The following is a 12,646-nucleotide window of genomic DNA, read 5'->3' as shown; positions in this document are numbered from 1 at the left end:
ATTATCATTATTTCCACAGTGAACACTTCAGTGAAAAGAAGTGTTCCTCTCCGTCCTTCAGGCCTAAAAGAAACAGAATCTTCAGATTTTACATTTGCAAACCGCCAACTCATGTGAGAGGAAAATATCACATGTGCGGTTTCCCCTTTTTGTGGAATTTTTAGGAAACCTCTCGTTTCCCTTGGAGCTCCAAAATAATATGTTAGTCCAAAAACATGCTTGGTTAGTTATTGTTTTAGAATCATGCAGTTACACTGATCACATGCCGGCATTCATTCACACTCACACTGTCTGGTTGTCATGTCAAGTTTGGTCAGGTTCACCCCAGAGTCAGTCATCCACAGTGCCTTGTCAAGTTACACTGTCGGTCAGGGTCAAAGGTCAGTTGGTCTCCGTCTTTTTTGGCCATGTGTCGTGCTCTGCAGAGACTTTGACATTTCAGCATAGGCCAGTATCCTTTGTCTACAAAAATATGTCACGATTTCAACTATAATTTTCAAGATGATTCTCACTTGTCATTGGGACTTCCGCCTCCCACTTTTCCTGAAACTTGGTACAAAACTCACTTCCTTCGAGTACCACTACTAATTAAAATGTCTAATGATCTATTTCAGAAACTTGTGTACAATAACTATTATCTTGAGTCAAAACATTACTAGGATCTGTGTCGCTCTGCATTTCATAGCTCATTATAATTCTGGTCTACTTAAAAAACGATGTTAAACTCTTTAGCAGTGTGTGGAACCTTGGGTGTCCGAACATGCAACAATTACTCCCTCCTTTATCAAGGATTTAAAACCGAAGTCTGGTAATAACTATGCCACAATGGTGAAATCAACACTTTAGATTGGAATTTAATATGTGGCTTGGCACTAGCCATTAATACAAACAAAGATTTGTCCTATAGAGTGGTTCCTAAAACTATCCTTTTAATGGTGATCAATATTGTAACCAATGAGACCGCTACTTTATTCACACGTGAATAAAAATGTCTTAAAGAATGAATTGTTAACATGATGAAAATATTGAAGAATATGGTTCTACTCTGTCAGTGTGTTTTAGGATGATTATCATTTTACTTTAATAGTTTCCTCTTTACTGCTATTTTTAATTTACCAAATGATTAATAAATCTTTCTGTCTTTATGAAGTTAATTCAAGTTATTTAAATGTGCGTTTCGTGAATAAGTGTGTTTATGTGTAACTCACTCATTCCCGTTCTCCTTTCCTCCTCCCCTGGTTTTCTCAAGCCGTGACCCCGGCCTCCTCACTTCTAATCGACCATGCCAACTCCTCTGATTCTGTCTTCTCTTCAGTCCATCAGCTGTTGAATCCATCCGCTGTAACTTTTGTAGGCAGCCATTGGCCCAGTCACATCTGCAGCCCCATCATGCCACTGTTGTTGCACTCCTCCTTTACAGTCTCTCTGCTGTTTTTATGGAGGGCGGATTCTGCTCTCATGTCTATTGTGCCAAATCTCGCGGCGCAGTTTGGAACTTCATGTCCTGTTTGAGGGACCGATGAGAGTTTGCCTCTTTGTCAGCATACTGGTTTGGTTCTGGATGCCTCAGGTCGTTGTTGGTTCAGCTCTGGTTCTCTGTCTGTACGATGGAGAAGGAGGAGTCTCCTGTTGGGTTAGGTCTCGTTGTCTGCTTGGAGGGTCGGGATCAAAGCCTTTCTAACTCAGAGGGGGAGTCCAGGTCCCGGTACACATTACCTATAAGAAGTCTAGCACACTGATGTTAAATAAATCCAACCCTTTCCACTCTGTCTCTTTCTAATCATACTATCTGTCTTAGTTGTTAAATGCCATCTAAACAACATAATTAATGTCTACTTATGATATTACAAAAACTAACTCCAAAAATTGTTTCATCCATTGTTACATATTTACCCAACACAACTCCGAAATACTTACATGTTTCCAGCATCACATATTCCACACACTATGAAAGAACATCTCCATATCTTCTCTCATTTTAAATCCCACTGTTACTTCGAACAATAGTAAACCTGCAGAGCACACCAATCGGATCACAGTAATGAAATTTGAATCAAGTGTAGGCCTATGTCTTCTTTCTGAACATTTATTTATATTGTCTACATTTGCAAACAGTTCGAGTGTAAAATGTGTTTTGCACAATGTATTTACACTCTACAGATTCTTGAGTTTACTCATCTCCTGGTGCTGTCGTTGTAAAAAATGTTCAATCCCTTATTGTTTTGTACCAGTTTACCAAAATCAGTTATAATTAATATACTGGGAACGTGCTTCCCGTCTTCAATACCGGCCAGCAATGTAATGATTAAACTCTAAGCTCGCATAAGTTTCAAGGGTGTGATACCCCCTTTCAGCCACTAGATGGCAGCAGCAGAAGTTTCAAGGGTGTGATACCCCCTTTCAGCCACTAGATGGCAGCAGCAGAAGTTTCAAGGGTGTGATACCCCCTTTCAGCCACTAGATGGCAGCAGCAGAAGTTTCCAGACAAAGGGAAACGCTCTACCTTGGTTTAATATATAACAGACCTCTGGCTTTAAGCTTTTAGCATTGGTCTGTTATTTAAACCCCAGTTTTAAACGGCGACTCGATCTGATATATCGAGTTTTCAGGTTTTGCCGTGCAGGATTCAAACCTCGCATTCACACAAACTGCACCATTTCTACGCCACTCAGGAATAAACACCTGCAGATCCACGCCAAACTGCTCTATTTTACGTCACGCAGGACTTTCGTCTACCTGTCGATCCACGTTTACGTTTTGTATATAACTTTCCTAACATAGTAAAATATGCATTGTATATTCCATTTAAACTATAAAAACACTGTGAAACGCCTACAGACAATCCTAAAGTTTTAGCGTATCCAATTACAGACAGGCGACTTTCATCGTCTGCTTACCTTATTTGCAAAGTTGCAGAGTCCTGCTGATTGTCTGAGATGTTTGAAAGCGTCTGAATTCTTCTCCAGCTTCGTTATAGACGTCGGGTCACCATTTTGTTGGAGATTTGGAGGGATAACTGGTCCGCTTTTCAAATCTCCGCGCGTTCCTATGAAGCTGGTTATAATACAGGAAGGAATCCATATCTACAAAGTAACCGTTAACAATAATCTACTTTAATGGCAATATGACAATGCAATACAATCATTACAATACAACATGATATATTACAGTTATATTGCAATGCTTAAGGAGTAATGCCGGCTTACTCCTGCTCTAGTCCGCATACTACAGAGCTACTTTCACCCGAGGGCAGCATGTGAAGAAGAGGCAAAACGCCAGGGATCCACCGGATATATACCAGAGTAAGAAGGAGGGGTTTGGTGTTAGGTCAGCTGGTCATCTTTTCAGGTCATCTCATTGGGAGACGCAACGCAGCAGGAAACGCAGCAGGAAACCAAACAGGCTCACTTTACAACCAAAGGTCTCAAGGCCTGCATACCTACACCTCCCCCACAGAGCCATAAAACCCTGTTTACTCCAACCAGCCCAGAATGTTTATAGCCATTTGTAGTCCTTACATTTATGAAAGGATAAAACAGAGAAATCAATATAAAACACAAACACAGGTATTGTTTGAACAGTATTCACTTAACTGCTACTATTGATAACCACCAGAGAAACCCAAGAGACCTCTCTTAACCTCACAAACACTGCAGCTAGATCTAAGTTGAATGCAAATCAGGACATGCTCTCCCCTTCCCCCATCTTCCTTTGTCCTCAAAAACACATGTCAACAGGCCCCAAATGCAGCTCACAGTTTTACCCAAATTATTCTCATTTTAAGCTTATCCATAGTTTGCTAACATGAATAAATACAAATATAACTCTACACTATACGAATAGATAATAGGCTCTGGGATAGACAAAAAGAAAGAGAACATCCTGCAGTTCGTTCACCAAGCTCCAGGGGGCCTCCTCGTGGCATCCGGATGAGGGAGGATTCGTTTCCAGGGGTCTGGATCAAGCCTCCTTTGACAACGCCATCCACCACATCAGAGGAACCCATGCAACTTGGCCGAGCAAGACTTTCACTGGAGGAGCGGGAACGGCGCCTCCGCCAGGGCCTGTGTTTCTACTGCGGGCATCGTGGACACCTGATGGCCGCTTGCTCACTAAAGACGGGGCTCCCCAGGCAAGAGGAGGGCGCTGGTGAGCCGACTAACTTCTGACTACTCTCCTCGTACGCTGACTCCTATCCAAGTAAAATTAGGTAAGAAAACCTTAACACAGAATGTTCTCATTGATTCAGGAGCAGACGAAAGTTTTATGGACTGGAATTTTGCCAAAAGCTTGAACATTGTCACCATGCCCTTAGCTCAACCTTTAAATGCCAGTGCCCTTGATGGAAGATTATTGTTTCAAGTCACTCACCACACAGAACCCGTCCAGGTTATCATAAATCACAACCACACAGAATTCATGACATTCCATTTATTCGACTCCTCACAACACCCTATGATTTTAGGCTTCCCATGGTTGAAAAGACATAACCTTCACATTGACTGGCGTTCTGGTAGGGTGAAGGGTTGGGGAAGAGAATGTAATCATACATGTTTGGTTTCACCAGGAGAAGTTGAAGGGCTGTCTGTAGGAAGGGTTACTTCAGGTAGTGAGGTGGAGACGAAGGAAGTAACTCATGACCATGCCTCTGACTTACCAGACCTGCCCAATGTTCCCTCCTGTTACCACAACCTGAGGGAGTTTTGCAGCCTCATCGGGGCCTCTGTCAGCCTCTCTTCCGGTTACCATCCCCAATCAAATGGACAAACGGAGAGACTGAATCAAGAACTGGAAACCTGCCTCCGGTGCCTGGTGTCCCAAAACCCAGCTTCTTGGAGTAAACACCTCACGTGGGTAGAATACGCCCACAACTCATTGCCTACCTCTGCCACCGGATTGACCCCGTTCCAGTGCGTCTACGGTTACCAACCTCCCATGTTCTCAGAGACAGAGAAAGAAGTCATGGTTCCCTCGGCACACGCACTGGTCAGGCGCTGTCATGGCATTTGGGCTTCAGCACGTCGGGTCCTCCTTAGGACTTCGGCCCGCATGAAAAAAGCGGCTGATCGGCATCGCCGTCCTGCACCTGTGTACAGACCGGGTCAGAAAGTGTGGCTATCCACCAGAGACTTGCCCCTGAACGTAGTCTCTAGGAAGCTGGCACCAAGATTTGTAGGCCCATTCACTGTGGAAAAGTGTATTAACCCTGTGTCTGTTCGTTTGCGCCTGCCTAGATCACTCAGAGTCCATCCAACATTCCACGTAAGCAAACTCAAGCCGGTCAAGGAAAGCAAAATGGTTCCCGCTTCCAAGCCCCCCCCTCCTCCCAGGCTCATTGATGGAGGTCTGGTCTACACTGTCAAGCGTCTGCTGAAGGTCAGAAAACGAGGAAGGGGTCAGCAGTTTTTAGTGGACTGGGAGGGTTATGGACCGGAAGAGCGGGAATGGATCCCGTCTAGCTTCATCGTGGACCAGAACCTGATAAAGGATTTTTACAAAAGCCATCCTGAACTCGCTGGGCCGTCCGGAGCCGTCCGTAAAGGAGGGGGTACTGTGGTGTCTATAGACAGTTGTGTTAAGTTAATTTATTTAGTTCAGTCCTTTTGTCTTTTGCCTTGTCTTGTGATTTCCTGTTTTATTTTGTAGTAACCTTTCCCTCTCGTTTCAGAGCATTCCTGCCCTGGTGTGTTTTTCCCACCAGTGTGATTGTCAGCCCCTCCCTTAATTGTTGTCACCTGTGTCCCCTTACCTAGTGTGTATATATAGTCTGCGTCTCCCTTTGTCTTGTGTCAGTTCGTCTTGTCTCGTCAAGCCTGCCAGTCATCCCTTGATCGTGTGAAGTATATTTTTGATAGTCATGTAGATGTTTTTTGGTTTAGAGTTTTTTGATCCTCCAAGTGAGCGTTTTGTATTTGACCTTAATTAAAAGACCTTGTTAATTCTAATCTGTTTCTGGTGTTGTGCATTTGGGTCCTGAGCCTCGTGACATTCTTAACAGATTACTACCCACAGACACAAGCCTTTTATACACACACACTTAGTTACGTCATTTCAATTGCCCATCAATGTTCCCATGTATATCTGGAAATATCTTTAGAGAAGTAGAGATCATGTCTGTTAAAGTGCATCCTGACATTTCCCCTCTAAACCAAATAAAAGAGACTGTCTACTCAAAGTAAATGAAATACATTATGAATCCATCGTAATAATGACATTTTAAAGTCTGACGTGTCTCTAATGCGTGTTGATGACACATCTCTCTGTGGTTCATCTGAAATGTTGGTGACACATGATGATTTCTCTTCAGAGAGTTGAACCTTCTCAGCATAGAAGACAACAGTCAACTCTTAACAAACAAAGAGTTTCAGATGTTTTATTTAGGATTACAAAAAAAAATGGACAGTGATTTCCAGTGAAAGAGAAGCATAATTTAATAATTTCATGATAAAATTTAATGTAGTTTGGCTAAATGTCTAGCTACGTAGGATGGGAGTTTCTTGAAATCTTCACCGGAGAGTAACATTTAAATAAAAAATTGCAGTGTAATGCACATCAATAATTGAGTATATCATTAAGTGAATCATCATAAATGGTTTCTTCTAACTAAACAAAGCTGTGGCCATAAGCAACAACTCATGGTCTCTTATCTACAAAAAGGGCAGCTTTGAGAAGAATCATGTTCAGACATTTAGCACCTTTTTTCACACATTTTAAGTGGTTAACAAAATGATCTCTTATCTTTTGCTGTTAGAATACTACATTTTGCGATTAAAAGAGACTTAAATAAATGAGTTGAGAATCATAACAGATTCTTCAATGCAGGGATACAATTAAGACCCCACATCATATAATATGCATAAATAGGGATATTAGACTTGGATTTGACCTGAAACACAGTATAGTTAAGGTTTATTTATATGCATAAATATGCCGAGAAGGTGCAAAAACCACGGGCTAGAGATGTTGGGAAAAAGCAATATGTTAAGATGAGTCATATTCAGGTTTCGGAAGGTGCTAAAGTGTCGAGAACCAAGAGGGCGGATCATGTGTGAATCCTTGAGGGGCCTTTCTCATAAGATGGTGGTCATTAAAAAGCAATACAAAGTTAATAGTGTCATCTTCATTTGGTGAAATATTTCTTAGAGGTCTGTTCATATGGTGGCAATACCCCCACCCACAGGGCACGAGCTGTCGCTGACTAATGATCGTGATGTATGAATCATGTGCTCGGACTTTCGTTGTGACTGAAGGAGATTTTGTGTTCTCATATATTTGAATGCAACTAGACCATGAGGTCTACTTGGTAGTCATTTTTAAGTCAAGTTTTAACATCACAAGTTGCATATTGGACTTGGATCTTAGCGGGACTCATCATTCAGTACAGTTTAGGTAAACATGTAAGGTAAGAAACAATAATCAAAACACATTTGGGTAGATGCACTTTAAAAATGATATAATTGGAACAGATTTAGATACATATAAGAGCACTGGGGGCAGAGCATCTTCCTCTTTTACTCTACTTCCTCATCAATGTTTGCTGAAGTGTATACGTTTTAATGTGTCTTTTAGTGACCTTTTACCAGTCAGAACATCAGTACACTGTAAACTAACTTCACCGGGCTTAGTTCAGTTTTATAAGTTACACTAATTCCAATACATTGAACTTGAACGCTAAACAAACAGTCTGGATCCATAAACACATAAAACCAAGAATGCAACACTATTTTTATGTGCTCACAAAAAATTTGGTTTATTTTTGTTATGATGAATGCATAGAAAATGAACAATAATAACTCTTCTCATAAAGTCTATGCAGTATTTATACAAACATCACTAACGTGAGTGAATCATGAAAGTATATCTTAATGTGGCATGTACATGGGACATCCATCCATTTGATTAAAATATTTAAATATGAAGAACTCCTGGAAATAAAATACAAATTTGCAACACTATTTCACAGTGACGGGGTCACAGGTGTATGTTTATATGTCGGTGTTGCGTGACCAGATGACTGCTATAAAAATGGGACAGGGCAAAGACATCACCATGGCAGACATTAAGCATGCTTTATAAAGAGTGTGCTTCATTTTTATAAAACAGTACAATACAAAACAGTCTAGCACAATTTCCAGACACAATGATTTTCATATTTACAGGATGACATCAGAAGAGGACAATGAACAGTATTTTGTTGTTTTACACTTCTAAAACTTAACTGATGTCAAATTAGTCTGGTAACATATTGACAGTTCATAATTATTAAAGGTGGGGTAAGTTTGAGAAACCGGCTCGAGATACACTTTTTGTTATATTCCATGGAATGCTCTTAACATCCCGATAGCAATGAATATCTTAAGTGCTTTGACAAAAAATCCATAAAAAAATGTAATCTGTGGAAGCTGTGGTACTGTAAAAAGCACGACCAAACATCTGAGCCGGCCCGGCTAAAGTAACTGGATGGCCTACCTGCCTGTCAGCCTTCCATCTTGTGCGCAAACTTATCTCTTGCCCTCATTGGTCATGTGCGCGTTCGTGTGTGTTGGAGGAGGGGCTCTGTAAGGAAGTGGCAGATTTTTCCCGGCTGTGTATTTTCAAATTCTAGCGCTGGTTTCTCCAAAATTACCTACCCACCTTCACCTTTAAATCCATATTGTGAATTTAATCTGTTAAAATTGTTGTGCGTTGTATGTGTATGAACATATATTATTTTAGGTTTGTGTGTGTGTTTGTCAGCAAGACTACGGAAAATATACCTGCCAGACTTTCATGAAACTTAGTGAAAGAGCATAGGCCAAGGAAGGAATCAATTTATTTTTGAAATACTGCTGGGTAGGTAGGTCAAATTCCATTAAAAGTGTAGACTGCAGTACCGTCTCTGAGCAACAGAGAGCAGCAGAGTAACGCTGTTACAGCTGCAGAATATTTGTTCCTAACTCCGACAGAGATATTATTTGAGGTGAGAATATTAACAGGAACTCATTGTGCTCACTCTCACGAAGCTTTGTCTGAACTATGAAGGACACTGCATTACTCCCAGTTTCTGCCTTTCATAAAGTATTGAAACTACCACAAATTGCTTTGCAAGGCCCAACACTGACACATGTTTGTACTGTACGTGCCAGGACTAACTATTAATCCTAAGGAACAAAATACACCGATTTACATTCTTTGTATTATTTTAATCAATATATCTGAAACAGTTTGGAATCATCTACATAACCGTTGTTACTTTTACAAAATGCTTTGCAGTTTATCAGGATGTTGTTACAAGTTACCATCCAGCCCTTTGTTTTATTGAAGCGATGTCACCTTCTCTAGCTCTCCTTCCTCTGTTACATTATGACCTTCATCATATTTTAATTGTACGCCTGCGTGACTGAAAGTCCTGAAGAGAACCCACTTAACATCTCACTGGTCAGTCTGGTTCCCCACTGTCATCTACAACCAAAAATAGACAAGTGAGCGGAAAATTGATGTAAACGCCCTTCATGATTTGTTCTGTAAACTCAGGGATTTGAGGACATGATAAGGTGGATTGGACATCAATGATGTCAAAAAGATATGTTAACGGTAGAATTACAGTAGAATTGAAACATCGGTTTGATCACAGTACTATAAACAATCACAAGAATGTCAATGATAACAAAACATATAATACATCATATACAGTATATATATATTTATTCTACCTATACAGTATGATATACTCAGTTTAGGGATGAACGCATCCCAACAAGTCTTAAATATACAAATAATACACAAAGTAAGAAGCCAACTCTGTACATGCGTTTTTCTTTTACAAACGTTTTTTTTTTTATACCAGGAGGATAGAACAGTGTACTGAATAAACTATTGAAAACCTAACCGGCAGAGTGCTGTCTGTGATTAAAACGGCTTGGACCAACTTTTAGTGGTATCCAATGAGAAGTCACTTCCCTTTACCACATTTCATGGTGCTTTTCCAGTCAAATTGGCAGTGTTGCAGAGTATAATGTAATCTATACAAACCTAGCATCAGCAAAAAATAAGCGCTTCTGTATTTATGTGACAAAAGTGCTCTAAAGTCCTGACTCTAAATACGTCTAAATATGCAGTATATAGCTGGAACTATTCAAATACATATTGGCAAGTTATTGGCATTCATTGAGCACCACCTTGTTATAATGTATTCATGAGTTTGGAGACCTTGCATCACCTCAGATGGAGCAGCGAGATGAAGAGGACAGAGTTCCTTGTAGGGCAGGAGGATGGAGTTGGCAAGAGATTTGTCGAGGTTAAAGACTGGTGGGACTGATTTTGTTGCTTTTAACAGTCTATTCGAGACATCTTTTACACATTAATGATCCAGGTTTCTTCTGCAAATAAATGACAACGCACAACTAAGTAATAGAAATACACATATCAAATCCATGCAGATTTTCTTGATCTCATACTGTATATACAGTAGTTTTGGTAACAAACCTTTTCCTCAATAAAATGTCAGTATTATACTATAAATAACAGTATTAAATGATTTTCAAGCACAAAGTCTAATCCAGTGTCTTGTCCCTTTAGCTTGAAACTGCTTGTAAACAACACTAATGAGAGAAACAGTCCAGAATAATCAAATCATTTTCATGTTGAACTTGCGTGCCCCACCCTGCCCTCCACTGGCAGCGGGTCCATCCACCTTTCTGAAGGAATACTCCACTGAGAAATTGTTCTTGTGCTGCCCTCTGCCTCGACTCCACACAAAGAGCAGAATGAAACAGAAGAGAACCACCCCCAGGAACATGATACAGCCCATAGCCGTGGAAATGAGGATGGTCTGTAGGTCCAAAGTAAACTTCAAGAAGACTCTGGTGTCATTCAGATTTGTGTCATTAAGGTCTCCAGCATAATACGTGCGGTTGGCCATAAGAGCTGCATCTAGAGGCAGCCCACTGACTGTAAGTGTGGCAAAATAGGTGTCATTGCCACCAGCATTGCTAGCTATGCAGATGTAGGTCCCACTGTCTGTCACCTGTGCGTATCGTATTTCTAAAGTGCCCTCTGGTAACACTGTGAGGCGGCCACTGCTCTTTGTGGTGATGCGGCGGCGTTGAGGAGAGATCCAGAATATCATCGGTGCCGGCTCACCTTCTGCTTTGCAAATAAAAGACACCACCTGTCCCTCACGGGCAGTAACCTGCTGCAGTTTCCTGTTGCGGATTTTGGGCTTCTGGCAGGTAAAGTGATCAAAGAGAGCTGAGTCAGAAAAAGCGTTAAGCGCCCGTCCCTGCACCTCCACGGGCGACATGCACACTGGGGAGGCGCCGTCAAAATTAAGGGTCTTCCTGCGCTGGAGGATCCATAGCAAGCGGCAGTCGCAGGCCAGAGGGTTCCCGTCCAAACGCAGTGTCTCCAGAGTGTTGACGGACTGAAAGGCTCCCTCTTCCAGAGACACCAGGCCATTATTGGAGAAGTTAAGAAGACGGATGGACCTAAGACCACCAAGTGCATATGGCTGCACCACCACCAGATTTGTGTTTACTAGATGCAGCTCCTTCAGCCTAATAAGGTCCCGCAGCGCCCAGGACTCCAGCACAGAGATGGGGTTGTGGGAGAGGTTGAGGCTGGTGAGATGCACCAGACTGCGTAGGGCGGAGGTGGGCACAGTGGTTATGTTAGTGTGAGTTATAGACAGCCAAGATAAGTTGAGACCCTGCAGGCTGTGAGGGGCAATGTGCTCCAAGAAGGGCCAGTGATCGATCTCAAGGCCCTTCAGGTTTCCCAGTTTACGGAAGTTCTGGTCCTCTAAGCTGGAGATGCTGAGGTAGCGCAGGCGCAGAGTCACCAGGTTTTGCAGGTAGGACAAAGACTGGCTGGACACAGACGTCAGGTTGCACCGCTCAATGGTTAACTCCTTCAGCCCCACTAGACCCAGGAAGGCCTTGTTGGAAATATAAACTAAATCATTGTCTCCAACTTCCAGATTTGTCAGACTCTTCAAATCTTGGAAAGTAAAGTCCAAAAGAATTACAATCTTATTCCCACTGAGGTCCAATGAAGTCAGGTTGGAGAGACGTGAGAAAGCCCCCATGGGGACCAGTTTCAGTTGGTTGCTCCTCAATGAAAGCGACTGGAGGTTCTGGAGACTAGAAAAAGCGTTCGGTTCGAGGACACTGATCATGTTCTCACTCAGGTCCAGCTTTTCAAGACGTGTAAATGGGAGCAGGTCACCATGCTCCACCCAGCGAAGTTTATTCCCGGTGAGGTCCAGGGTCTTGGTGTCCCCTGGGATGCCATCTGGCAGTGAGGACAGGCGTTTGCCGAAACAGGACACAGTCTTGAGTTTCGCAATGCAATCACAACGCTGGGGACATCCTTGAGCATGGCTGGGTGACACTGTGATGAAAAGCAAGAACAGGAAAGGCAGGAGCCAGCCTACATCCTGGCCCAGACTCACCCCCATGGCCCTCCTTTCCACAGCTTCCTCCTGCTCCTGTCTGGGGCTGAATCACTGGGCCAGACACCTGAGAGAAGAAAGAGAAGAGGGGAAGAGAAAAGAGAACGGGAGGGCAAAAGGGAGGATAGAGAGAATGAGAGGGAGAGACAAGGAGACCAACAGTGAGACAAATTAATTGAACTCAATTCCCCTCCAAACACTCCAAATGAGAGGATT

General features: G+C 42.2%; 2 protein-coding genes across 3 annotated transcripts in view; one reads left to right on the top strand and one right to left on the bottom strand.

The window, feature by feature from the left end:
• The first annotated feature begins 4,151 nt into the window (after positions 1-4,151).
• Positions 4,152-10,297, top strand: LOC117546135. Its single transcript, XM_034216248.1, has 3 exons — positions 4,152-4,210; positions 4,568-5,579; positions 10,204-10,297. The coding sequence occupies exons 2-3, from the start codon at positions 4,936-4,938 to the stop codon at positions 10,295-10,297; spliced, it is 738 nt and encodes a 245-aa protein (XP_034072139.1). The 5' UTR covers positions 4,152-4,210; positions 4,568-4,935.
• Positions 7,737-12,646, bottom strand: part of lingo3a (leucine rich repeat and Ig domain containing 3a) — a 50,976-nt gene continuing 46,066 nt past the window's right edge. For both annotated transcript variants that reach the window (XM_034216309.1, XM_034216310.1), the window contains one exon: positions 7,737-12,497. In XM_034216309.1, the coding sequence (XP_034072200.1) occupies positions 10,607-12,436 (1,830 nt within the window). In that variant the 5' untranslated portion in view covers positions 12,437-12,497 and the 3' untranslated portion in view covers positions 7,737-10,606. The remainder of the gene's footprint in view (positions 12,498-12,646) is intronic.

The sequence above is a fragment of the Gymnodraco acuticeps genome, unplaced genomic scaffold, assembly GCF_902827175.1.
Source record: "Gymnodraco acuticeps unplaced genomic scaffold, fGymAcu1.1, whole genome shotgun sequence".
NCBI classification, from domain to species: Eukaryota; Metazoa; Chordata; class Actinopteri; order Perciformes; family Bathydraconidae; genus Gymnodraco; species Gymnodraco acuticeps.
The sequence above is the reverse complement of the archived record's forward strand: the minus strand, read 5'-3'. Positions and strand labels throughout refer to the sequence as shown.